The sequence below is a fragment of the Mirounga angustirostris genome, unplaced genomic scaffold (assembly GCF_029215605.1).
Source record: "Mirounga angustirostris isolate CCGP_5_RB_7025 unplaced genomic scaffold, mMirAng1.0.hap1 SCAF_1, whole genome shotgun sequence".
Taxonomy (NCBI): Eukaryota; Metazoa; Chordata; class Mammalia; order Carnivora; family Phocidae; genus Mirounga; species Mirounga angustirostris.
This window is the reverse complement of record NW_026991709.1, coordinates 195,242,953-195,269,618: the sequence shown is the minus strand read 5'-3', so window position 1 is coordinate 195,269,618 and position 26,666 is coordinate 195,242,953. Positions and strand designations below refer to the sequence as shown.

Genomic DNA, 26,666 nt, shown 5'->3' with positions numbered 1-26,666 from the left:
AGTACCTGACATTTCTTTCCATTTTAAAACCAAATGCTTTTCATATGCTTAAAGATGGCTCACTGGGATTCCCCTTTACTCACATGGAATGACTGTCAATTCCAGGAATGAAGCATGCCTGCCCAAATGCCCCCTAGTCAATAAGAGCAGAGTTCAATCACAGAGCTGGAATGGAGAGGCTTTTAAAATGGCACTGATTACAGTCACATGTCCAAAAGTCTGACAATCAATAAATTACAGTGGAAGGCTCACATGTGACACCAAGTGTTGGCAAGCTGGAACAAACCAAGAATGAATGGCTCATGTGAACAGAGTCTGGAAAACTCCTCCCCCCCTAAAAAAAATTCAGAGAAAGACATTTCTTTCCAAAAGTTCTATCAGCATTGGAAAGACACCACACACAAATTTTAAAAAATTAAAAACAAAGCCTTCTATCATTTTGGCAGGTGATCAAAATTACCTTCAGAAATAATCCACTGGAAAGCAAATGACAAAAAACTGTAAATCGTTGGTGTGTATACGTATACCAGTTTAGACCACACAATATCCAAAACGCCTTAAATCATTAACTTTCTCTGCTAAAACAAGAAAAAGATGTAACTTAAGGGTAATTTTCAATTATTTTCTTATCCAAAGGACACGTTTTAAAATGTATTTTGGAAGTTTGGCAATAAAGGCAATGTGGCCAGATAGGTGGGAGAAGCAACAGGACTTGAGCTCAGAAGACCAGAATGTGAGTCCCAAGTCCTCCACTTTGAATTATCTGTTTGATGTTGCTTGAGTCACAACCTCTCAGAGCTGTTTCTTCACTTCTAAAATGAGGTCAGGTGTGCATATCTGCCTTAGATTATTGGAACTGTGAAATGTTCATGAAATCACTTTGAAACTTCAAAGCAGGACAAAGAAGTTTCAACTCTAGGATTAAATGCTCCCTGGGAACAGGAATAGCACTTTATTCATTTTTGTAGCTCTAGCTTATAGAATAGTATCTGGTAGGGACGCCTGGGTGGCTCAGTTGTTAAGTGTCTGCCTTCGGCTCAGGTCATGATCCCAGGGTCCTGGGATCGAGTCCCACATCGGGCTCCTTGCTCAGTGAGGAGCCTGCTTTTCCCTTTCCCTCTGCTGCTCCCCCTGCTGGTGCTCTCTTTCTCTCTCTCTCTGACAAATAAATAAAAATCTTAAAAAAAAAAAAAAAGAATAGTATCTGGTATGAGCGATCAATTTATCTTTTTAATAAACACATTAAAAGTACACATTAAGTGGGACATTAAAAAAAGTCTGTGTGGTTTAAAAGGACTGTGAGCATGCCTTTAGCAATTCTTTTGCCATGAAGAGGAAATAAATTCTGGAGCTAATAAAATACAGGTTTTTAAAATGGCACTGATTACAGTCACATGTCCAAAAGTCTGACAATCAATAAATTACAGTGCACACTAATGAATAATTTTTAAAATGTGCAATTGGGAAAATACTGACTCATTATACCCACATGGTATATGCTGACAGTTTATAAACTTTTCGTACTCTCCTCTATTTCTCGTGATACTCAATACTGTAATACATGGTTAGAACAAGAATCTTGGAAAACAGGATTTGAAGGAGAAAAAAACCATAATCCTTCTTTCTAGGGAAAAAAACACCCTTAACATTGGCATTCACAGCTTTTTGTATTTATTCTATGCCTTAGTTGCTTATTTTTTTAAACAAAAGTGTTAAATCATATGTATTATTTTGCACCTTGTATTTTAACTTAGGATTCTTCCAAGTCAACATTCTTCCACATGATGTTAGATGGCTTGATAATAGCCTATCATATATATACCAAAATATACTAATCTTGGGGTTTTGGGTAGAATATTAATATTTGAGGTACACCCAAAGCCAAAGAAAGCGATCAAGGCCCTTCAATTTATCCACACACTGGTTACGGTTTTAAATTGGAAATACTTCTTCAAAAGATACTTTCCTATCTTCTTTTGAATCTTAAAGTACCGACATCTGTTAACAAATAATAAAGCAAAATCATACTACTCTTAATGGAAAAACATCACTTCAAAATCACTTTTGAGGGGCCCTAGTTTTTTGGAATATAAGTTAGTAAGAATGTTTTATTCCAACATATGTTCTATAACCATAGTAATAATTTCTATATCTGCTATACTGTATATTTGCCATTTGGTTTTCAGTATTTCTTCTACATTTTGCCAATCTTATTTAAATCACCAATATCTGCTCTATCACAAAACTACATTTCTTTCAGTAAAAAAAATCTTAAGAGGTGGAAAATTATTAAAAACCAGGAAACGCAGTTTTAAAACCTCGATTTTTTTTCGTGGTGCTGCAGAAACATGAGATACTTAAATATCTAGCCTTTACTATAAATACAAGTCCCATTGATAAAAACATTCGGTCTGAACACAGTCATCTAGAAAATGTTAAAAAAAAAAAAAAGAAAGAAAGAAAATTAAAAAAAATTTTTTCACTAGTTGAGTTTGCGTCCGAACCGTCAAGAAACAACAAAAAAAGGAGGCCCTGACCTGCGGAAGAAATGAAAGACTTTCCGGACCTGTCACTGGTACGGGGACTAAGGGAAACGTTGACAGCTTTGAAGCTGCCCGCGACGAGTGCTCGGCCAGCCGCAGGGGCGGGAAAGAGAGAGCGAGGAGTTTCCGAGCCGTGGCGCGCCTTTGTCCCGGCCGGCAGGTGCGGCAAGGCTGCCTGGCCGTCCCGACGCCCGCCGCCGTGCCCCGCCCCGCGCGCCCGGCCCGACCGGCGCGTCCCCACGGCCGGGGCGGGGCCTCCGCCGCTGCTCCCGCCCGCCCGGGCCCACACAAAGGCCCGGCAGCCGGCCGAGAAGGAGCGGCCCCGCCCGCCCCGAGCCCGGCCTTACCCAGCCGCTCCGCCGCCTGCAGCCCCGGCCGCGGTCGCCGACCGCCGCGCCCCGCCCCGTGGCCGCCACGGCTGCTGCTATTGCTCCTCCGGCTGTGGCCGCTGCCGTCTCTCCAGCACCCGCCGCCCTCACCGCCCTCACCCCTCCCGGTGCCGCCGCAAAACCAGTCCCGCGGCCGCCAAGCGAACCCGGCTCCGCACGACACTGCGTGCGCGCACACGCGAACGGGCGGCGGCGCTCTTTACGGCGGTAGCGTCAGTGCGTGACGCTCGAGCTTGGCCGCAATTTACACGTGGCTGTGGTGGAGGCACGTTGTTGCTGCTGCTGCCCTTACACTCACTGCCGGCACTGCCCTTGCCACTACCAGTATGAAGCGACCGAGTGAGTGGGGTTGGGGAGCGGGTGTGGAGGGGCCTCTGTCTCTAATGGTTGACGAACCACCGGGGCGCTCTTATGTGGGAGTGGGGGAGCCTGTGGGTAGGCCGTCGCGCTGGTCCCCAGTAGAAGCGAGGGTTGGAAGGCCCCACGCTGACCGCCGGCCTGTTTGACGAAAGGAAGACAAGTGAATTTCACTGGGGCGCTTGGGTGGTTCAGTCGGTAAGGCGGCTGCCTTCGGCTCAGGTCATGATCCCGGGGTCCTGGTATTTAGCCCTGCGTGGACGCCTTGCTCAGCGGGGAGTCTGCTTCTCACTCTGCCTCTGCCCTTCCCCTTGTTCTGTGTCAAATAGTTTTAAAAAAAAAAGACGGAGGGAGTCTTTGACAGAGTACAAGCAGGGAGAGGGAGAAGCAGGTTCCCCGCTGAGCAAGGAGCCCCATGCAGGACTCCATCCCAGCACCCTGGGACCATGACCTGAGCCAAAGGCAGACGCTTAACCACCTGAGCCACCCAGGCGCCTAAATAAATACAATCTTCAAAGAAAAAAAAAATGAAGATGAAGCCTGGGCCTCCTGCGTAAACAGTGTCTGAGCCAGGTTGCGGGCCCAGCGTTTTCCTCCCTTGACCCACGTTCAGTCTGGCCCTAGCGAGGTCTTGAGTGCCGCTTCTGAAATCCACTATCAGGTCCTAACTTGCGATTCACGGTGTGTGACAAGAAGTGCCTGCCGTTTTGGGTCTCATGCTCCTGTGTGCGATTTCAGTCTACTATGGGAAGAGGGGGCGTAAGGAAGCTGGGCTCTGCTCCGGATATACTGTGTCAAATTGTCCCGAGATTTTAGAATGGCCTACATTTATTATCCACCATATATGATTCTTAAATTAGGTTTGAGAGTTAATTGCTAAATGGGAAAAGGGACGTGACCCCCGAGCAGTCACTAAAAACTAAACAAATGGATCCCTTGTGTCTAATTGTTTTGCGATGGGTTTTTTTGTAGAGTTGAAGAAAGCAAGTAAACGCATGACCTGCCATAAGCGGTATAAAATCCAAAAAAAGGTAAGTGCTCTGCTTGGAAGAGCTATATTAAAATAATGCAAAACTGATTTCTGCCCCACCTCTCCTCCACTGGGAGGTTTGGATTAATAGGATTTCACCTCATGAAATTGAGGTTAAATAGACTGTCCGTGGGCACAAGTTCTTAGACATCAGGAGTATAGCTGTGGGAAAGTGCAGTAATTTGGTGATAAGTCTATAAACTCTGATCAACATGTTAATGTCTGCAAAGAGTCTCCTGATGAAATTTTTTTTGCCGTTTTATACATAAATATGTATGCTTTCTATATGGTTACAAGTTAACTTTTCTAGGTTATCTTATATGTATAACCAATTTTAGCCAGGTACTCACAAGAATTTTTATTATAATAGGTTCGAGAGCACCATCGAAAATTGAGGAAGGAGGCTAAAAAACGGGGTCGCAAAAAGCCTAGAAAAGACCCAGGAGTTCCAAACAGTGCTCCCTTTAAAGAAGCTCTTCTTCGGGAAGCTGAACTAAGGAAACAGCGGGTAAGATGTTAACTCAAACTCTGAACAAGTGATGTGTGGGTATGTGTAGCTTTTCAAAGTAAAATAACACCAGATTGCTTTGGCTCACCCATTTCTCTTACGGCTTGGACACAGCTTGAAGAACTAAAACAGCAGCAGAAACTTGACAGGCAGAAGGAACAGGAAAAGAAAAGAAAACTTGAAACTAACCCTGGTGTTAAGCCGTCTAACTTGGAACCTGTGAAGAAGGTAGGATTAAGTATCTTTGTGAATGAGGGTTCTGACGTAGATGTAAAAACACATACCCGGGACAGGGGCTGCTGTGCTTCTTGGACGGAGAGTTCCAACTCTCTTTTACTAATAGAAATATCACCTGCAGTGCCCCTAGTTAGCCATGGAAAATGGAGAATCAGGTTGCACCTAAAGTGCTAATTTTGTGTCCTTTTTCCCTTGTCTTTATCTTGCAGGAATTTGGGCAGGGCAAAGCTAAGGACAAACCCAAGTCGGGCAAACAGAATCCGAAGAAGTTGTATTGTCAGGAACTTAAAAAGGTATTTTAGTCTAGGTCAGTGTCTAAAAATAGTAATGAGGTTGAAGAGGCTAGAGTTCTTTTTCTGACACCAACCCTGTAAATGTGGAAGTGGAGTTCACTTGAGCTAGATGAATCCTTTAGCAAGTTGACTTATTCCGCTTTTTAGTTTTTATTTTTATTTCTTTATTGTGGTTTATTCTACTTAGGGCCTTTTCTGTTTAACTGAAATATTCTTAAGGTTTAAAATTTTTGCACAGCAACAGTTCCGTATAAGCTTCATTTACAAAAATGGTACTTTGTGTTAAAGTAACGTGTTGATAGTGGTTTTTTAAAATAGAGGAAAATACATTAGAGCAAGTAGTGTGGAAACAATACTCTGTTGAAACCTAAGTGAAGGCAAGGGAGTGTCTTGGCATAGTTGCTCCCCAGAACTCCCATCCCCAATACCCGTTTTCCCAGGCTCACTCCCCTCTGAATAGAACATGACTGCTGCTCAGCAGCTCTTGGCAGGGCCAGGGGGGGCCTGTCAAACTATGTAATTCACTATTGGAGGGTTATAGATTCAGACAGTGGAGGTATTTCCACTTTTGAAATCCACTTTGATGGGAGACCAGAGGCTTCCAAGCAAACCTATATTTTACTTTCCTGTGAGAAATGATGAACATGTGAACATTCTTCATGCCAAGGTGAAGACGTAAGATCCAACTCTGAGCTCACCCTGCTGCAAAGTGGAAAATGTCAGTATACTTGTATGGAGGGTGTTGTCAGAGCAAGCAATGCTCCTCTGATAGTTTCTGCCTTGACAGGTGATTGAAGCCTCAGATGTTGTGCTGGAGGTGCTGGATGCCAGAGATCCACTTGGTTGCAGGTGTCCCCAGGTAGAAGAGTCCATTACCCAGGATGGACAGAAGAAGCTGGTACTTGTATTAAATAAATCAGGTGAGCAAAGGGATGCCTTTTATGTTCCATATGCACTAGTGAGGTATGAGGAAAATATGTGAGCAGTCTGATTTTCACTGAAGACTGATAAGATCCAACTCTGACCTCAGTAAAGCCAGTGCATATGGTCTTGTTGCCAAAGACAGTGCTGGGCAGTGGGATAGAGGTATTTTCTGTAAGTGATTAGCAGGTTTCTACTGTTCTTTTGCCATTCAGTACTTACCATCTTGTATTATTTAAGAGCGTAAGGTTCTCTACTCAGCTTACTGTGCAATATATTGCACATAGGAAGTGATGGTAGTTTGCCATATTCCCCGTATCTGCATAAAGTCTATATGTGACAATATTTATATGAAGTGCACTTAGGAAGCATTGGTTTGAGCATCAGGGCCAGGAAAACCCAGAATAGAGACTTGTGAAGCAGAAAGTAAGAATGGCATTCAGTTACTGTTGGTAACTCTCAGGTAACATAGCTGATTTTGGAAACACAGCTCTAGAGTTAAGCTTGTAGGGTCATAATCTACAGGTTGACTTAATTCTGAAAGGGTGAGCCGTGCAGAAGGGAATTGAAGAGATACTGAGGTGTAGATACTGAACTGTTAAGATAAGGGCAGCATGGTAGGGAGCTTACCCTCTTCCCATCTTCCACTTAAATCCTTTTGAAAAAACTGAAGAGGCAAACCAGAGTAAAATCCAAAGTTTATCAGATAGTGCATATTCATGTCAACAAAGTGACCAAATTGTAGCATGTGTCTTGTTCCTAATCCCTATTAGATTTGGTACCAAAGGAGAATTTGGAGAACTGGCTAAATTATTTGAAGAAGGAATTACCAACAGTGGTGTTCAGAGCCTCAACAAATCTGAAGGACAAGGGCAAGATAATCAAGGTACTCTTTCAGTCAGTGGTGGGAAGTATGGTTCTTTCAGATTTTGGATGGCTGAAATATGATGAGTTTATAAGATCTTGATTAAAAAATGAGAACTCAAAGATCCAACTCTGATTTCATCCAGAGATAATCTGAAAGATAATAGTGTGGTGATTTTAATAGCTGGGCTCTAGAGCCAGATTGCTTGGGTTTTATCGGGTGGGTTATCAGAAGTAGTTAAACTAATTATATGGAATTTTAGCATTTGAAGGTAAGGAAGAGAGCTCCATTCAAAAGCGAAGTTTGTGTTGGGAAAGACGGCCTTTGGAAGCTTCTCAGAGGTTTTCAGGAGGCTTATGGCAAAGCCATTCAGGTTGGAGTAATTGGTGAGTTTCAGTTCAACACACTTTGTCTTCTGTCTTAAGTGCCAAGGTTTTATTCATGTTAACAGTGTCTTGGGTTGGTGCTCAATAAAGGGCTTATTCAAACATTAGCTTCTTGCCCACTTCATCAAACACAAAAATTTTAATTGCTGCCTATTTCAGTGCTCTGCACTGTAGGAAGTTGACTTCTGAAAGTTCCTGGTTTATCTGAATTAATTATCTTTTCCTGCTCTTTGATTACTTGTGCAAGAAATGAAGATGCTAAGATTGGTCTTAGTGTTGAAGTGAAGACACTCAGATCCAACTCTGATCTTGCTGCAAACATCAGGCAAGCCTAAGGCAGTGGAAATTTTATAATTACCAATACATAATGCCTTTTGTTCTGTGGATTTCCCATTTGTAGGTTTCCCAAATGTGGGGAAAAGCAGCATCATCAATAGTTTAAAACAAGAACGGATATGTAATGTTGGTGTATCCATGGGGCTTACAAGGTAAAGTGAGTTCTTCCATAATTGTGATATTTCATTATAAATGAGTAAATAATTATTTTGTTTTGGATAGCTTAAGGAAGACCATTTTCTATTTTTACTTTAGAGGTGTCAGTGAAAGGAACAGGGTTAAGTCAGTGCTAGACTTAGGAAAGAATTGATTAGAGTGGAATAGCTCACATCTAGTTTGAAAGACAAGCAAATAGATTGAGAGAAGGGGAAGTTGCCTCAGAAGGGATGCTTGAACCCAATTCTGAATTGAAGTCAGCCAGGTGGGGGCACTTGGGTGGCTCAGATGGTTAAGCGTCTGCATTCTGCTCGGGCCATGATCTCAGGGTCCTGGGATCGAGCCCCACATCGGGCTCTGTGGGAAGCCTGCTTCTCTCCCTCCTTCTGCCACTCCCCTTGCTTGTGTTCCCTCTCTCGCTATGTCTCTTTGTCAAATAAATAAATAAAAAATCTTAAAAAAAAAAAAAAAGCCAGTTGGAGGGGAAATTTTCATGGCAGAGGAAATGGCATGTGTTTAGGGCAACACATAAGCTCTAACATGTAGTGTTTCTCTTTAGTAGGGGAGGAACACTGTTAGAGTTTCAGATGAACATGAAGCAAATGATGATAAACTGGATCTGACAGACTGTGCTGAGTTTGTTCAATCCAACCCTGAGCTTCGTGTTGTCTCTCATCCTTCAGGTAAACCAGTGCTCCTATCAGTTACCATCCCTCTTGTTCCAGGTGCATGCAGGTTGTTCCCCTGGACAAACAAATCACAGTCCTAGACAGTCCAAGTTTTATTGTGTCTCCACTTAACTCTGCCAGCACACTTGCTCTGAGAAGTCCAGCAAGTATTGAGGTGGTGAAACCAGTGGAGGCTGCAAATGCCATCTTGTCCCAGGCTGATGCTCGACAGGTAGAAGAACCCCCTTCCCTTGAGTTTGTCTTCTCTTTCATCATAAGCATTTTAAGTAGAAGATTTTCAAGGTTTTTTTTGTTTTGTTTTTTTACACTATATCACATGAATGACCTTTTTGGTTTTTCTTTTTTTTAAGGTAGTACTGAAATTTACTGTTCCAGACTTTAAGAATCCTGTGGAGTTTTTTACATCGCTTGCTCAGAGAAGAGGATTGCAGCAAAAAGGTGGAAGTCCAAATTTAGAAGGTGCTGCCAAACTGATGTGGTCGGAGTGGACAGGGTAACACTTCTTTCTCTTGGCATTTTGAGGATCACATGGAATGAAGGAACTGATTTTTGACAAATCTTGTTTTTAATACCAGTGCTTCCTTAGGTTACTATTGCCATCCCCCTACATCCTGGACTCCTCCACATTTTAATGAGGGCATTGTGACAAAGATGAAACAGGGCCTTAATCTGGAAGAACTGGAAAAGAACAATGCACACAGCATACGTAGTAAGCAAGTCTTGTGTTTGCAGTCTTCATTAGCTGACAGGCAAATAAAAGGTCTCCTCTGTTCACATGAGCACTGTGTTCCTTCCCTAGCTATCAGGGGCCCTCGTTTAGCCAGCAGCATCCTTTTCCAGTCTTCGGGTCTGACAAATGGAATAATTGAGGAAAAGGACATACCTGAAGAACTGCCAAAACAGAAAGAGAAGCGGCAGGAGGAGGGGGAGAACTACAGTGACCTTGACGGTGACCAGGAAAGTGTTGAAGCAGCAGCTGGTGTAAGTATGTTGCATGAGTTACTTAAGCTGAAGTAAGTTTTCTAGCATTATAATGTCTAACAAATGGGAAGGGGCCAAAGGGAAGAATTAAACAGTTCATAACAGATTACAAAAAAAACTCCTTAAGTATTTAAGGCTTGCAATCATTAGTCTTAATTTTGTGTGTCCCATTATGTGTAACTTCAGAGTCTTTTTCCAGATATGCAATTCCTTGGATTAATGAACAGACAAGGGCTACTAATCTTGTACTATTTCTCTTTGTCCCACAGGAAAAGAGCTTAGACATGTCTGGGGCAGAAGAGGCCTGGGAGGCACTGCCTGAGGAGTCTCAAGCAGGTGGGGCAACTTGGGTGGAGGGATTTACTAACAAAGCAGCATGGTATGGAATTGCCTTTTTTTTTTTAAACCTCTTTTCTTTCCTCCAATATAGATGAGTCAGCACCATCTTACATGTCAGATAAAATGACGGAAGAGGAAGATGATGCTTACGACTTCAGCACAGACTATGTATAACAGAACCTTGTCCTTTTATAAGGTGGCTTCTTAACATTTTGAACAGACTGCTAAGCTGTTGTGTGTTATGTACCAGTTTGTTACAATATGATGTAAACTGTAAATTTTGTAAGTATGTATCATACATTCATTTTAAAAAATAAGGCAATGTAGAAAGTGTCTAAGTTCTAGAAGAAGACAACTCCTCTCACATGATGAGTGAATAGAAGTATAGTTAATTATCTGGAAGCAAAAAATCAGATACCTATTGAAAAATGTAGGTTTCACTTTATTAACAGATCAGACCACAGGTTAAGGTCACAAAATTAAAACCAAGCAGCAGTGTTGAACTAGCTGTACCATCCCTGTCAGTCCGTTTACCTCTGGTCATTCAGCACAGTAGTAAGCAAACACTTGGTAAGGCAGATGGAGACATTTATAATCTGTCTGGGAAGCTGACTGCTAGCTGGGATAGTTTGTCCTCTTTACCCAGCTGAAATGTCCCTTTTTCCATGGGCTGCCGCAGATAGATAGGCTTTGAAGCCTTGCAACTGTTACTTCCCACACATACTGTCTTCCAGGATTTCCTGAGAAATGCTTATAGTATAAATTATGTTTTGTTTTATATTGAGATCTCCATATGTCTTCGGATCAAGCTGAATTTGCCTGTCGGGTCTGGAATATACCATTTTTCCCAGACATCAGAATAGGAAGCAGTTCTTCCCCATGGCTTAAAGTGACCATTCCAATGGAGTAACTTGGCAGCCTTTACAAACTGGGGTGAATATCGTTTTCCAGCACTGGAACCTTACGTTGAGAGAAAAAGAGCCAAATCATTGTACTAGTACTAGTCAGAAATAAGAATGCTATATCAAACTGCGGAAAACTTAAAGGAAACTAGATATATCCCGTCCGTGAGGATAGTCCTTCAATTAATTCCTTATAAGCTTAGGCCTTTTGGTGAATTTTTCTGACTTACCAAGGTGGCGGACATTCCACATGGGGTCGATGGTAGAGTGCTGTTGATAAAATACGATCAGCAGGGGAGGTGTGGTGGTGCTGCCGGCCAGTGTTCTGCTGTACAGCCCCTCTCTTAAGAGAGATGACAAATGTAAGGTGTTAGTGGAAAATCCTGACAAATTAGCCTTAAGATAAGACCCCCAGGGTTGAAATAAGGGTCTTCACAGTGTGGTCAGCTATATACTTACTCTACATTGAGTTTCATCCATTTTTCCAGCTGGTTAGTTATATTTTGTTTTTTCCATTCTGTCAAGTTTGCAACAAAAACTCCAGGATTAAATGAGCAGGTGCTGGCTCTCATGGAAAGTTTACGAATTCTTTCCTTTTTATAGTCAAGATAGCCAATGTAATTGTACTAAAACACAAATGGGATATATAGATATTTACTGCTTCAAACAGAATAGATCTATAACTAATAAAGAATATAATAAAGAAAAAACCTGCTTATTAAACTACTTGGATTATTAGCAGAGGGTTACACATAAAGTGAAATCTCAGATTCCAAGTTAGAGTAGAAACCTAGAATAAACATACTAAGCTAGATGTTCAAGGAGAATTAGGTTGTCAAGTTCATTGACCAATCCATAGGAAAGCAACCTTGAGTTTTGGGATGAACTGAGGAATGTAAAACGCAGCAAAAAAGAAAGAAGCTCCCTGATTGTGCTGCCTTCCCCCCATTACCCTGCATTATAGAGTGTGGTGCGTCTGTACAAGATAACGAATAAGTAACTCACTTGGTTCCCTGCTCCACGGATGACAACTTTGGTAGAGGCTGAGTCACAATCTTCTGAAAATGCAGCTGCATGTCCTGGCTTCAATGGTGTATTATAAAGGGCAAGAATATCCCCTGAAATAGACAAAGTGTAAGATTTACAAAAGATTTACACTTTGAGTTGCCTCACGATGCCCATTCCTCCCAATTAGGATGACCTTTTACAGGATACTGTAAATAAAACAACCACAACCTCCCACACTCTGGACAGAGAACACCAATGGTAACAGTCTTTGGTACCTTGCACAATTACATCATCATCCATATATATGGCCTTCTTTGCACTGGGAACCAGAATTGGCAAGTAGAACCGTGCAAAGGTTAACTGGGAAAGGAAAAGGAAAGAGGCATTGGCATAGGATTCGTCAGTGGCTAAGCCTTTATTAGAAACTCCCAGAATGCTTTTTGTGCCCATGCAGAAGACTGCTGAAGGTCTCTTTAAGAACTGCCCCACCTTGGCCCCCAGGGAGCTACTTGCAGTGCACCCAGTTACCCAGGTATTCCAGTCATCTCCTAATACAGTTGACCCTTGAACAATGCATGGTTTAGGGATAACAGCCTCCTGGACAGTCAAAAATCAACATATAACTTTTGACTCCCCCAAAACTTGATAACCTACTGTGGACTAGAAGCCTTACATAGAATATAAACAGTCAACATATTTTATTACATGAATTATATACTGCATTACAATGATGTAAGTTAGAGAAAATGTTAAAATCAAGGAGAAAACATTTACAGTACTATATCAACAAAAATCTGTATTGAAAAAATCTGCATATAGGTGGACCCTTGCAGTTCAAACCTGTGTTGTTCTAGAGTCAACTATATTCCCAAGTACAAACAAGGATGCACAGAACTCACTGGTTTTGTGGATTCCCCCTGGTCAGGATCCTCCTTTACTTTCCCTTCCAAAAGTTTAGTGTCAAAATTCACAATTTTGTACCTGATGGTTTTCAAGGTACTGCCACTGAGCCAGGACCTGATGAAAATAAAGCACCAAATTTCAGTTTTATATAACCATGTCCCCAAGACTGCAGCCTTCTCTTTGTGCCTTCCAAGGGCATAATGTAAGAGAAACCCTAGCGACCAGATAGGTATCTTAAAGCCCGTTCACCCCTTCCCCTCTGCAAATCTTGGTTTCCTCATCTGCAGTGAGGGTGTGGCCATCCAAGTCCCTGCCTGAACTACAATTCTGTGGTGATGAATAGTGCTCCCACCGGGCTCACACTTGGGATCACTGCTGTAGAAAAACTCTCTGTGGAGTTGAGAACGTCCCATCACCACATGCGGTCCAACTCTTGTCTCTCCAAATACATGGTGAAGTCAGAATATGATGGTAGTGAAAGCTAATTTTCGACAAAGTGGTAATCACGCTATTATAGACTCATTAATTCACTGTAATGACTAATTCTTCCACCTGAGTCTAAGGTACTGTCTCTAAGAAAAGTCCATGTTCTCTAAAGTACTGCACATTTTTTCTGTAGCTATTCTAATGCAGTATTTGTTTTTACATTATTTTAGATGGTTTTGGATAAAATGGGAAAAATAAGTCATCACAATTTTCACAAACTAAACATGAACCATGTAGAAAGCCACAAGGACAGAAATGTTTTAGAACTTTGACAACTGTTAACCTGTTAGACAAGATGTTTCTTTGACTGAATTTCATAAATCTGAATTCAGAGCATTTTTAAGACCTGGGTGAGCTCTTGTTCATCAGCTTAGGAGTCTATGATTAGTTACAACAATTGTAGTAAGGAACATTTACTGAAAGATTATGTTCTTAGTGTTTTTTATATATTTTCTCATTTGCAACACAATAATCCTCTAAGTTGGATATTTTCACCCCATACTTAGAGATCTGGAAATGGGCTCCAAGGGGTTAAGTAATGTTCCCCAGTCACTCTGAGCCAGGATCTGGATTCAGTGTCTGCTCACTTCACCACACCACCTTGCCATTGCTCCCCCATCCCATCCCACTCTGGACCTACTCAGGGTATGTCCATGAGATAAGGAACTTGTAACGGGATATAAATCAACATATTGCTTCTTTCACCGAGAAGCTCATTACCAAAACAGTATCTGCTTGAGTTAACAATGTGTATATGGCACAGTGATTTACATCTTGGCACAAATTCCTTGTATTGTTTCTCCTACAATAGGGACATGTTTATGATACAATCACATGGAAAAATAACGTCATATGTGCAGTTTTTATGTGGTATAATTCCAACTGTATAGAAAAAGTATATACATACAGACATAAGGAATAAAAACATTTCCTGGATTGGCAAGCTGGCCTGTTCTAGAGCTCACCGGAGATGGTTTGCTGTACCATTGAGTGTAACAATGTAGAACATCACATTGGAGCGAGTGTTGTGCTGAATGCTGTTTATAGCTGCAATGGCCCCCCCGAGCCTGTCTTCAGATGCAGCAATGACCACAGGAATCTCCTCTTGTCTCCCGTCTACAGCTTGTTGGGGAACATTTGGGACAAAGTCTATGGGCTGAAACCCCACAATTCCTGAATCTGCAAAGAACACACAAGGAAGGCATTGTGATACAATCTCATGAGCTTTTGATAGCCCAAGACATGAAAAGAGGTAAAGTGGGAATTATACTTACCTCATTCTCCCCTCATTATAATGTGAGGCATATAGCTCAGAAACTCTTTTCCTATATTTAACAAGGCTTTTGGAAAAGCAGAAGCATCAAAAAAAAAAAAAAAAACGATGGCGTGAATTCTGATACACTACTGGTGGGAATACAACAATCTTTCTAGAATGTATTTTAGCAATTTGTGTCAAGAGCCTTAAATGGGGGGTACCTGGCCGGCTCAGTCGGGGGAACTGCGACTCTTGATCTCAGGGTCGTGAGTTCAAGCTCCACATCTCAGGGGTTGAGATTACTTAAATAAATAAACGAACTTTAAACAGGTATATTGGCCTCTGAGCCAGTAATTCCCCTTGTCCTCTCTTAAGGACAAATCTGAGAAGTTAATCAGAAGTCACAAGTTTGTTTATAATTGTGAAAACCTAGAAAGAAACTAAACAGTTGTTTTTCAAACTATGAATTATGTCCCATAATAGGTACGAAATCAATTCAGTGGGTCACAATCAGAATTTGAGTAGGAAAACAGTTCCTGAATTGGAATAGAATTAGAAAAGTATCAGACTGCATCACACACAGCAACTCTAAGTACTGTTTCATAAGGGTTCTTTTCTGCCTTTTATAATATATATTCATTCATTTACATTCGTTGAACACTGAGCACCTAATATGTGGAAGGCAGTATCTAGGCACTGGGGTTGTAGCCATGAATAAAGCAGACAAATCTCTGCCATCATGCCATCATGAAGGGTAGACAATAAGCAAGGACACATGTATACTTGTGTGCTATATGTAACATGTTTCTTGTGGGGGTGCCATCAAAAAAAGTCTTGAGTCATTGTACCAAGACTATTTCCTGTGGAAACAAGCTATGGGGCATTAAAATTATGTATGAGGAGTATCTACCATCATGGTGACTTGCTTCAGATACAATCACATGGAAAACCTGTCATGTGCAGTTTATAAAGTGCATAATCTCATAACAGAAAAACTATATACACAGGAAGAGAAACCCAGGAAGGTACTATGCCAAAATTTTAATGATAGTTATCTCTAAGTAATGAAATCATGTATTCAATGAAAATTTATTGAGCACCTCCTGTGTACTGGCCATCATTTATATGCACAGGAGATAAAGGAGTGAACAAATTATTCTCATGGAGTCTGAATGCTCTTTTCATTTTTATAAATGTTCCCACCAGAACATACACTCCTTTATGTACATAGAATATGTATATATATAAATACACACAGTTATAAAACATGCTATCAGAGCACTCAGTGAAGGTCAGGGGAAGGCTATTAGTCTTTTCTTGCTGTGGTCAACTATGGTGGGTGGCAACCCCAAAATGATTTTTGACAAACGTCGTAAGGCCTCAAACATCCCTCAATACCAAAGCAGGAGCAATATGAACAACTAATTTAAAAGAACTGACAATGGAATTATAAAGTGATTTTTTTAATCAGTTGCTAGGCTTGATGGTTTTGTGTTTCTACTAGAGTCCTAGTGATATCTTCCACAGGTTAAAGGAAAGTAACCACACTGACACTAGTAAATAGGGCAGGCATCAAAGAGAAGCGTCACTCACCTGTCCCCACCTTCTGAAGCCCTGCCCTGCTGCAGTGTGAGCAGACAGCAGCCCACAGAGGCTCCCCTCAGGCCTCTGATGGGGTGAAAAGGGATCTGCTGTCAGATCAAACCCTTAACAAATCTCCACACAACAGGAGAAGGGGTGGGGGGTGGGGCTGCAAAAGCTGGAGTACCACCACTCCTTTCCCAGAGTCTAACAGCTTTTGTAAGGACAAGAAGAAAACTTCCTTTTCCTTTAGCCTAGTAATGTAACTTAGAATGTTGGGATACAGGGAACTCCAGGTCCTCAACAGATGCCAAGGCATTGGTAAGGGCTCCCATACCTGAAACCTCATTCCTTAGCAAACTGCTCAGGCCGAGGAAGTTATGGTGCAAAACCAGTAAGAAGAGAACAGCAGCCAGGACCAGGACGATGATGTTTACTGAAACACAGGAAAAGCCTGCATTACATCTCTTTACCTTCTGAGCAGCTATAAAAACAATGTAATTTATAGAAAGAGCATACCTTTACGGAATGACATCTTTCTCTTCTGTCTTATATAAATACTAGTTTTTAACCCTACAAGACAAAAACAAGCCCCCAAAGTCAGCAGGTACGTGAGAATTACCATCAAAATGCCTCAACACTTTTATTCAGGTAGGAACAACAGTATTTTCTGCCAGAAACTCATTTTGAATTAATAGTTTCCAAGAACCCAAATTGAGATCTGAATTTTATATAGTAGTCATGATAATAAAATACTTGCAAATAACGTGGGAGAAATAGATAGCTTTGTACATTAAATGTCACCAGATGAAAAGCAAAATAAATTCTACCAAGAGGAATACTTGGTAGAATACATTTCCACTATGGAAATGTTTTCTGAATGAATTTCTACTCAAAATTCCTAGTTAAATTAGACACGGACTCAGTTATCTATGATCAAATAACCTGAGGTCAGCCTCATTGGTACAAAACATCCCTGTTCTGAGTTGTATCCCATTCGGCTTTAATTGGAATTAAAGAGAAAAACATTTTCCAAATTCATTCAAAACTATACAGAGAGGGGTGCCTGGGTGGCTCAGTCAGTTAAGCGGCTGCCTTCGGCTCAGGTCATGATCCCAGGGTCCTGGGATGGAGTCTTGCATCAGGCTCTCTGCTTGGCTCTCCCTCTGCTGCTCCCCCTGCTTGTGCTCTCTGTCAAATAAATAAAATCTTAAAATAATAATAATAGGGGCACCTGGCTGTCTCAGTCAGTAGAGCATGTGACTCTTGATCTAGGGGCTGTGAGTTTGAGCCCCACAGTGGGTATAGAGATTACTTAAAAAAGAAAAAATCTAAAATAATCACAATCAAATGAGAATGTGTGTGTAACTAAATTAAACGATCAGATTTCTACAACATGTCTGGATAATGTTACCTTAAAAGATTTTATGCATCCAGGGTATTATGATCTTACCTCTGAGACCTTTACCCTTTTCTACTTCATCCTCCCCCATGGGAGTACTGAACATTTACATAAGGCTATTAACTTCACAAAGCACTTTGAATTATAGCATATTTCTAAAATCAAAGTAAGTCTGAATTAATTTCATCGTAGAAGTGCGTCCCTATCAGACACTTGATTTCTCAAGACCTTTGAAAGAGAGAGAAAGATATTGAAGGATTGTTTTAAAAACTGGGGATTATCAGTCACACTACAAATTTGGGAGAAAATAATTTAGACTCCTAAAGAATAATCTAAAACACACAGTCTCCCCCTCTCATTTCTTTCTACAGAAGTACATATAACGTACATTATACCAATGAACTACTTCTCTAAAGAACACACATCATTATACCCTGAGCAGTGTGCCTCTATCACATGGTGAGCTGAGCCTTACCTACAGAAACTGGCTGACCAGGAGCTGCTGGACAAAACTAGCATTTGCTGCTTAGAGCCAATTTCCACCAAGACTGGAAAAAACGATCCCCCTCGAATAAATCTCATTTCCTTAATGGTACAAGAGACAATGTTTTAGCTCAACAATGTCCACTAACAGTTACAGATAGTGGATTGAGAGGTGTATGTATTTGTTTTTTTGTTTTTTTTGAAGATTTTATTTATTTATTTGACACAGAGAGAGAGATAGTGAGAGCAGGAACACAAGCAGGGGGAGTGGGAGAGGGAGAAGCAGGCTTCCCGCGGAGCAGGGAGCCCGACCCGGGGCTCGATCCCAGGACCCTGGGATCATGACCTGAGCCGAAGGCAGACGCTTAACGACTGAGCCACTCAGGCGCCCGAGAGGTGTATGTATTTGTGCTATTCCAGTTACCTAGACACAAAAACCACACTCCTAGCAGGTACTTGATGTACTTAAGTAGATCAGCAGGGCAGAAACCACTTGCCTCTAAAACTCTTCCACAGTTATATATATGCAAAATGCCAATTATTATGAATATGTCTGCTCCACATTTCCTTTCCTGGTGCTATTCCTTGTAGTGAAATTCACTGATGTGGTTAGAAAGATTTCTCAAAACTTTACACAGACCCTGGGATGTGTAATAGTGGGTGTGTTTTTCTAAGAGTACACAGCTGTGAACAATGTGATCAGTCATATTCAATTTTTCACTATGGAAATTCATGTTTGTTTGGAAATTATAAATAAAACCTTCACATTCCCAAATCACTCACAAAACATGCACACACACATACAACCAAGGCAGGCATATCCAGAAATATGGGTGAAGAAATCTTAGGGAGAAAGAACACCATTTTTTTTTAACTTGCTAGCTACCTGCATTAGTCCCCGCATTCTTGGCAGCTGTGCCTACCTTTCCACCTTCCCTCTTGTTAATATGTAGTCCCACGAAAGGCCATTCCACTGACACTCTGTAACCTAACCTCTAATTGTTCCCCTGGTGCAGCTTCAGCAAACACTTTCCCTCTGCTGGATCACACCCATCAGCATATTATCATGCTTTTCTATCTTCCAGGTAATTAAAAAAAAAAAAGACACCATTACCCACACGCCAGTTGATCCATAGATCCATTTCCCTGCTCCCCTCACTCTAAAACCTTGAAAAAATTGCATCTCTAGCTCCACTCCCTCTCCTCCTCTCCAGCCAGACTTCTGTCCCTACCGTTCCATTCAAACTGATCTTGAGGTCACCAAAGACCAAGGTCATTTTTCTGTCCCCTTATCCATCCCCTCAGAGGCCATCAGGAAAGTTCACCACACCCCCTCCTCAATTATGAAATTCTCTCATTTGTTTTATTTCTGTCTTCCCAGACTAGAATGTAAGCTCTATGAGAGACCCCATTGAAAGTGTTTACTGATGCATCCTCACCATCTAAAAACCACGATTGATATTAGGCATGTGATATTTGTTGAATGGTCTTGTAAATAGGAGCAAGGGTGTTCTCAACTCAGAAAGAGAACATCATTTTTTTTTTAATTTTTTTTTTTTTTAAGATTTTATTTATTCATTCATGAGAGACAGAGAGAGAGAGAGGCAGAGGGAGAAGCAGGCTCCCAAGGAGCAGGGAGCCCGATGTGGGGCTCGATCCCAGGACCCTGGGATTATGACCTGAGCTGAAGGCAGACGCTTAACCATCTGAGCCACCCAGGTGCCCGAGAACATCATTTTTGATAATGAAATACATTCAACATAAGGGCCAACACGGATTCCAACAAAGAGCTCTCCCAAATGGAACCAGACAGGCAATTTCCTTTTCTCATATCTTATAGCTCAAATACCATAAAGCCTCTACAGCAACTGCCACACTATGAAGTGCATTTAAAAAGGGATAACACAGGGGTGCCTGGCTGGCTCAGTCTCAGAAGCCAGCGATTCTTCATCTCATGGTTGTGAGTTCAAGGCCCATGTTGGGTGTAGACATTGTTTAAATAAATAAAACTTAAAAAGGCGGCGCGGGGGTGGGGGGTAGTAACAGAGAGGGATAGGTCTATTTCTACATACAACAGAAAGACTACTAGGTCTCTGCCAGGCTGAAAGGTGGAAAGGCACTAAGGATATACATCCACTTTCTCCTACCTCTTCATCTGGCTAGCCACTTGGCTTTCAGGACTCATGGGAGACTCTCCCAAACCCCATATTCAGCTGCACCTGCCCTTAGCTCCCACATCTCCCAGGCCTCCCTATCCCAGAATAAATCTGGCTGTCATTTATTTCTGGGGTTATGCCATTGTCTCCCTTGACACGCTCTGGGCTCTAGGAAGGAAAGAGCCTGGTGTTGGTCACAGCAGTATCCTAGGCCCACTGCATGGCATAGAAAAGGCACCGTGAATGTGCTGAATGTGTGAATGCGGGCGGCCGCCTGTCCCGGGAGTGCTGAGAATCCCACCGTCTGTGACCCTGACACGGAACACAGCATAGAGGCTAGAGGTCAGGGTTCCCCAGGACGGTTTCTCTCCGACACATGGGCACCGCACCTCGCTCAGAGTAACAAGGGAGGGCCTAAGTTTTTGAGGTAGACACACCCTTGAGAGAGAGGCAGAGCGAACCCTTGGTGGGTCTCTTTTGGGAGGGCCCGGTGCAGCCGGCGAGCATGCCGCACGGCCAACCTGGGAGACTCTCCGGGTGGGAGTCTCTCTCCATACCGGTGCAGGGGCGTCCGAGGGCGGGTCCCCTTCTCGAGGACAAGCCCCTTCTCTCGAGGACGTGGCCTGGGGTAGTCCCCTCTAAATTCTAGCAGTCAGTAGGGCCCCCTTACGCTTAGGGGCGACGGGGGCGGTGGACGCTCCGGAACCTCCCCCAAGGCCCAGAGACAACCCCCTCCCGCCCTTCGTTAGGGTCCAGCCGAGCCGTTCCCCTAGGACGCTCCCCGCGGCCGCCCCTACCTGCAGCCGGAGGAGGAGGAGCCACGGCCCGCGCCCCGGCCCGCCCCGCCAGCTCAGCGTCCGCGCCGCAGGCCCGGGGGCCCAGTTCGCCGCCGGGCCGTCCGCCTCCCCTGCACTCGGGACCGAGCCCACCCGCCCGCTGGTTCCGCGGCCGTCGCGCACTCCGGCAACCCGAAGTCGGCCCACCGCTCGGACCGCGGGAGCGTGGCGCCGAACAGGCGCCGCCGGGCAGCCCCGCAGCTGGGGTCCTCGCGGAGAAAAGCCGGTCGCCATGGAGACGGGGGGCGCGCCGGCAGCGGTTAGGCCGCGGTGGTGCTGTGGAGGGCAGTTTGTTGGGCCGGGCCCCGCGGCTCCCGGCACCCGACAGCACTGACGGCGAACCCCTCGCGGGCGCGCGATGCCTCCTCTCGGCCGTCACCACCTCATCCCTCGCGGGTAGTGCGCCGGGCTACAGCGGGCTCCGAAAGCGCAGGTCGCCTAGCGATGGCGCGGGGCGGGGCCTCGGACCGTTCGGGTCTGTGGGAAACATCCGCTTCCGGGGCCGCGGCCATCGCATTACCCGGCTCAGCGGGCCCGCCGAGCCACCCGTGGTATCGGACCCCGGCGCCTACGGTCCCTGAGTCGCGGTTGCCCTCGCCCGGCTGCCAGCCTTCTCAGCCAGTCATGTTGCAGCATCTGAGCTCACTGCCCACGCAAATGGTGAGGGCTCGGCCCCAAGACCCCCGCACGCAGCTCCGCCGCCCTTTTCGGAGCACCGACCCTGTGCTGCGCGGTTCCTGGCTCGGATGGCTGCCTTGCAGTCCGTCTCTTTCCTGAATTGTGCTTCCCAGGTCCCCATCTCTCTTCCTCCGGGAGGAGCCCCCTGCCCGTGCTCTGTTAGGATGCTTCAGTATCCTCAGGAAACCCAGAATTTCATTTTTTGCAGTTTTGGGGGAGGCCCCTGACGTTGGGGTTGCCCGGTGCCAAAGCTGTGAGGCCAGGGAAGGAACTGTGCCTCTTCCCGTGGTGGAACCAATTTCTGCTCTGCTCTTCTTCACCTCTAGGATTACAAGGGCCAGAAGCTAGCTGAACAGATGTTTCAGGGAATTATTCTTTTTTCTGCAGTAAGTATTGGTCTTGCATAGTATTCTCGTTCTTCTCCCCCTCCCCCAACCAGCTTGACTGTATTTATTTACTACACTTCGTTTGTTTCCAGATAGTTGGATTTATCTACGGGTACGTGGCTGAACAATTCGGGTGGACTGTCTATATAGTTATGGCCGGATTTGCTTTTTCGTGTTTGGTAAGAAGTTTGTGGGTGTTTGGATGTTAGTGGCTGGCTGTTAAAGTTTTCTGAATTGGGTTGGTTTGGTTGGACCTAGCTGTGAGAACCATACCAACTTTTCGAAACCTGCCTTTTGCCATCAGTGTCTCACCTTGCTATCATTGGAAAAGTAGAATGCCAAGTAAGTGTCAGATAAAGTAAGCTGCATAAAAGGACACAGCTCATTTCTTTAGGCAGCTGCTCTAAGCAGTAATCTTAAAGCTAGCAGGAATTTCCTATGGTCTTCATAATGCTCCCTCCTCACCTTTTAGCTCTTAAAGCCTTATGTGTAAATGGTGAGACTTGTACCCAATTCTTAAAATTATGTTGTCTGGGTAGAGGTACATAGTTTTCATTGGAATGTCCGTTTTGCTGCTGCTGTTTTTACCCTTAGCATAGGAGGTATTTGGGAACCAGACATTATACGTAATGCTCTTTCAAACTTCTCATGTTTAATATTGATGGCTTTTCTCTGTTCTGTCTCAGTTGACACTTCCTCCATGGCCCATTTATCGCCGGCACCCCCTCAAGTGGTTACCTGTTCAAGACTCAGGCTCAGAAGACAAGAAACCAGGGGAAAGAAAAATTAAGAGGCATGCTAAAAATAACTAATTAGGGTTTTCATGATTTAGCTTTACTGTTGCACCTGCTTTCGTTTTGTGTGAGAGGAGCTCAATTGTTTTCACACCCAAAACATGAGCTAAAACCCACTGCTGCTCTTTCAGCACAGCTGCGTGTAGATTTTGTTCTTTATATTTCACTTCTAATTCAGCTGGCTTTTGATTTATAAATATTTTAGACCTTCTCTTCATAACCTTCCTCTGAAATGAGAACAGAAAACACAAGTATGCAAAGTTTCTTTCAGGTCTACCAAAATAATGATGAATAAATGCCTCATAAATGAAAGTACAATTTAACTGTCAAAGTTTTATAATTCACTATGAGTGGTTAAATTGTTTTAATGTTTTCAATTAAAACTCAATGCAAGTCTATGTCTAAAGAGTCTTTTGTTCATTGTTCTGCAAGCAAACCTACGAGTAAAACCCAAAGTTAGAAGTTTGTGGTTCTGAAAGTATCATCTCTATTTTCTGTAGCTGCAAGTTCCTAAAAGATGTCTTTCTTGACAACAGTTAAGCACCTATGAAAAAATTTACTAATGTAAATTTGTGGGACGGTAATATTTTGGTACCACTAAAATAAGGCTCTGTTAAGCAGAAAAAATTCAATCCATGCTTTACTTGAGGTGGACCAAAGTAGAAACCTATTCTTTTTAAATTGTCCAGAGGGCTGAAGAGAAAAATGTTCTAAAGGTTTAGTGTGTGGGATGGGAGTGGGAGGGTTATTATAGATAATATTCTATTTCTCAGTACCAGTAAATAGGACTTAATAAAATGTTTAAAAATGAGAGCAAAACCCCTGGCCAGACTTAACTAAAAAGAGAAAAGACCCAAAGCAACAAAATCATGAATGAAAGAGGAGAGATCACAACCAACACCAAAGAAATACAAACAATTATAAGAACATACTATGAGCAACTCTATGCCAGCAAATTAGATAACCTGGAAGAAATGGATGCATTCCTAGAGATGTATCAACTACCAAAACTGAACCAGGAAGATAGAGAAAACCTGGACAGACCTATAACCAGTAAGGAAATTGAAGCAGTCATCAAAAATCTACCAACAAACAAAAGCCCAGGGCCAGATGGCTTCCCAGGGGAATTCTATCAAACATTTGAAGAAGAATTAATACCTATTCTTCTGAAACTGTTCCAAAAAATAAAAATGGAAGGAAAACTTCCAAACTCATTTTATGAGGCTACCATTACCTTGATCCCCAAACCAAAGACCCCATCAAAAAAGAATTACAGACCAATATCCTTGATGAACATGGATGCAAAAATTCTCACCAAAATACTAGACAATAGGATCCAACAGTACATTAAAAGGATTATTCACCACAACCAAGTGGGATTTATCCCTGGGCTGCAAGGTTGGTTCAACATCCGCAAATTAACGTGATACAATACATTAACGAAAGAACAAGAATCATACGATCCTCTCAATAGATGCAGAAAAAGCATTTGACAAAGTACAGCATCCTTTCTTGATCAAAACTCTTCAGAGTATAGGCATAGAGGGTACATACCTCAATATCCTAAAAGCCATCTATGAAAAACCTATAGCGAATATCATTCTCAATGGGGAAAAACTGAGAGCTTTCCCCCTAAGGTCAGGAATGCGGCAGGGATGTCAACTATCACCACTGCTATTCAACATAGTATTAGAAGTCCTAGCCACAGCAATCAGACAACAAAAAGAAATTAAAGGCATCCGAATTGGCAAAGAAGAAGTCAAACTCTCACTCTTTGCAGATGACATGATACTTTATGTGGAAAACCCCAAAGACTCCACCCCAAAACTGCTAGAACTCATACAGGAATTCAGTAAAGTGGCAGGGTATAAAATCAATGCACAGAAATCAGTGGCATTCCTATACACCAACAACAAGACAGAAAAATTAAGGAATCGATCTCATTTACAATTGCACCGAAAACCATAAGATACCTAGGAATAAATCTAACCAAAGAGGCAAAGGATCTGTACTCAGAAAACTATACTCATGAAAGAAATTGAGGAAGACACAAAGAAATGGAAAAACGTTCCATGCTCATGGATTGGAAGAACAAATATTGTGAAGATGTCAATGCTACCTAGAGCAATCTACACATTCAATGCAATCCCCATCAAAATACCATCCACTTTTTTCAAAGAAATGGAACAAATAATCCTAAAATTTGTATGAAACCAGAAAAGACCCCACATAGCCAGAGGAATGTTGAAAAAGAAAAGCAAAGCCAGCGGCATCACAATTCCGGACTTCCAGCTCTATTACAAAGCTGTCATCATCAAGACAGCATGGTGCTGGCACAAAAACAGACACATAGATCAATGGAACAGAATAGAGAGCCCAGAAATGGACCCTCAACTCTATGGTCAACTCATCTTTGACAAAGCAGGAAAGAATGTCCAATGGAAAAAAGTCTCTTCAAATGGTGTTGGGAAAATTGGACAACCACATGCAGAAGAATGAAACTGGACCATTTCCTTACACCACACACAAAAATAGACTCAAAATGGTTGAAAGACCTCAATGTGAGACAGGAGTCCATCAAAATCCTAAAGTAGAACACAGGCAGCAACCTCTTTGACCTCAGCCGCAACAACTTCTTCCTAGAAACATTGCCAAAGGCAAGGGAAGCAAGGCCAAAAATGAACTATTGGGACTTAATCAAGATAAAAAGCTTTTGCACAGCAAAAGAAACAGTCAACAAAACCAAAAGACAACCGACAGAATGGGAGAAGATATTTGCAAATGACATATCAGATAAAGGGATAGTATCCAAAATCTATAAAGAACTTATCAAACTCAACACCCAAAGAACAAAGAATCCAATCAAGAAATGGGCAGAAGACATGAACAGACATTTTTCATCCAAATGGCCAACACACACATGAAAAAGTGCTCAACATCACTCAGCATCAGGGAAATCCAAATCAAAACCTCAATGAGATACCAACTCACACTAGTCAGAATGGCTAAAATGAACAAGTCAGGAAACAACAGATGTTGGCGGGGATGCGGAGAAAGGGGAACCCTCCTACACTGTTGGTGGGAATGCAAGCTGGTGCAGCCACTCTGGAAAACAGTATGGAGGTTCCTCAAAAAGTTGAAAATAGAGGGGCGCCTGGGTGGCTCAGTCGTTAAGCGTCTGCCTTCGGCTCAGGTCATGATCCCAGGGTCCTGGGATCGAGCCCCGCATCGGGCTCCCTGCTCGGCGGGAAGCCTGCTTCTCCCTCTCCCACTCCCCCTGCTTGTGTTCCCTCTCTCGCTGTGTCTCTCTCTGTCAAATAAATAAATAAAAAATCTTAAAAAAAAAAAAAAAGTTGAAAATAGAGCTACCATATGATCCAGCAATTGCACTACTGGGTATTTACCCCAAAGATACAAATGTAGGGATCTGAAGGGGTACGTGCACCCCGATGTTTATAGCAGCAATGTCCACAGTAGCCAAACTGTGGAAAGAGCCAAGATGTCCATCAACAGATGAATGGATAAAGAAGATGTGGTAGATATATACAATGGAATATTATTCAGCCATCAAAAGGAATGAGATCTTGCCATTTGCAACGACGTGGCTGGAACTGGAGGGTGTTATGCTGAGCGAAATAAGTCAATCAGAGAAAGACATGTATCATATGACCTCACTGATATGAGGAATTCTTAATCTCAGGAAACAGGGTTGCTGGAGTGGGGGTTGGGGTGGGAGGGATGGGGTGGCTGGGTGATAGACACTGGG

At 42.9% G+C, this 26,666-nt stretch overlaps 4 protein-coding genes and 4 non-coding genes across 28 annotated transcripts in view; 6 read left to right on the top strand and 2 right to left on the bottom strand.

The window, feature by feature from the left end:
• The window catches only part of PBRM1 (polybromo 1), a 116,692-nt gene extending 113,610 nt beyond the window's left edge, over positions 1-3,082 (bottom strand). For 5 of the 21 annotated variants that reach the window (XM_045862193.3, XM_054504697.2, XM_054504694.2 and 2 more), the window contains exon 1: positions 2,891-3,079. The gene's annotated coding sequence lies outside the window, so the exon portion shown is untranslated. Of the gene's footprint in view, positions 1-460; positions 925-2,537; positions 2,685-2,890 lie in introns of those variants that run through there. The other 16 variants (XM_045862197.3, XM_054504698.2, XM_054504701.2 and 13 more) reach the window with 9 other exon arrangements.
• Positions 3,083-3,105: 23 nt separating this feature from the next.
• GNL3 (G protein nucleolar 3) lies at positions 3,106-10,851 on the top strand. The gene is made up of 15 exons (XM_045862203.3): positions 3,106-3,271; positions 4,262-4,320; positions 4,690-4,827; positions 4,942-5,055; positions 5,274-5,357; positions 6,145-6,277; positions 7,052-7,164; positions 7,406-7,529; positions 7,930-8,017; positions 8,747-8,921; positions 9,061-9,203; positions 9,286-9,419; positions 9,510-9,691; positions 9,961-10,027; positions 10,122-10,851. The coding sequence occupies exons 1-15, from the start codon at positions 3,259-3,261 to the stop codon at positions 10,202-10,204; spliced, it is 1,650 nt and encodes a 549-aa protein (XP_045718159.1). The 5' UTR covers positions 3,106-3,258; the 3' UTR covers positions 10,205-10,851.
• Positions 5,988-6,061, top strand: LOC123835062 (small nucleolar RNA SNORD19). The gene has a single exon (XR_006788620.1). It is a non-coding gene; the product is annotated as a small nucleolar RNA SNORD19 (small nucleolar RNA).
• On the top strand, positions 6,318-6,394 carry LOC123835061 (small nucleolar RNA SNORD19). Its single transcript, XR_006788619.1, has one exon. It is a non-coding gene; the product is annotated as a small nucleolar RNA SNORD19 (small nucleolar RNA).
• Positions 7,210-7,290, top strand: LOC123835073 (small nucleolar RNA SNORD19B). The gene has a single exon (XR_006788630.1). It is a non-coding gene; the product is annotated as a small nucleolar RNA SNORD19B (small nucleolar RNA).
• On the top strand, positions 8,612-8,688 carry LOC123835067 (small nucleolar RNA SNORD69). The gene has a single exon (XR_006788625.1). It is a non-coding gene; the product is annotated as a small nucleolar RNA SNORD69 (small nucleolar RNA).
• GLT8D1 (glycosyltransferase 8 domain containing 1) lies at positions 10,452-21,153 on the bottom strand. Its single transcript, XM_045862204.3, has 10 exons — positions 21,004-21,153; positions 16,685-16,738; positions 16,503-16,601; positions 14,295-14,508; positions 12,840-12,957; positions 12,216-12,300; positions 11,938-12,050; positions 11,392-11,558; positions 11,163-11,275; positions 10,452-10,990 (listed from the first exon to the last, which is right to left on the bottom strand). The coding sequence occupies exons 2-10, from the start codon at positions 16,698-16,700 to the stop codon at positions 10,806-10,808; spliced, it is 1,110 nt and encodes a 369-aa protein (XP_045718160.1). The 5' UTR covers positions 16,701-16,738; positions 21,004-21,153; the 3' UTR covers positions 10,452-10,805.
• Positions 21,154-21,279: 126 nt separating this feature from the next.
• On the top strand, positions 21,280-23,298 carry SPCS1 (signal peptidase complex subunit 1). Its single transcript, XM_045862205.3, has 4 exons — positions 21,280-21,702; positions 22,047-22,106; positions 22,199-22,285; positions 22,793-23,298. The coding sequence occupies exons 1-4, from the start codon at positions 21,487-21,489 to the stop codon at positions 22,916-22,918; spliced, it is 489 nt and encodes a 162-aa protein (XP_045718161.1). The 5' UTR covers positions 21,280-21,486; the 3' UTR covers positions 22,919-23,298.
• The last annotated feature ends 3,368 nt before the right edge of the window (positions 23,299-26,666 follow it).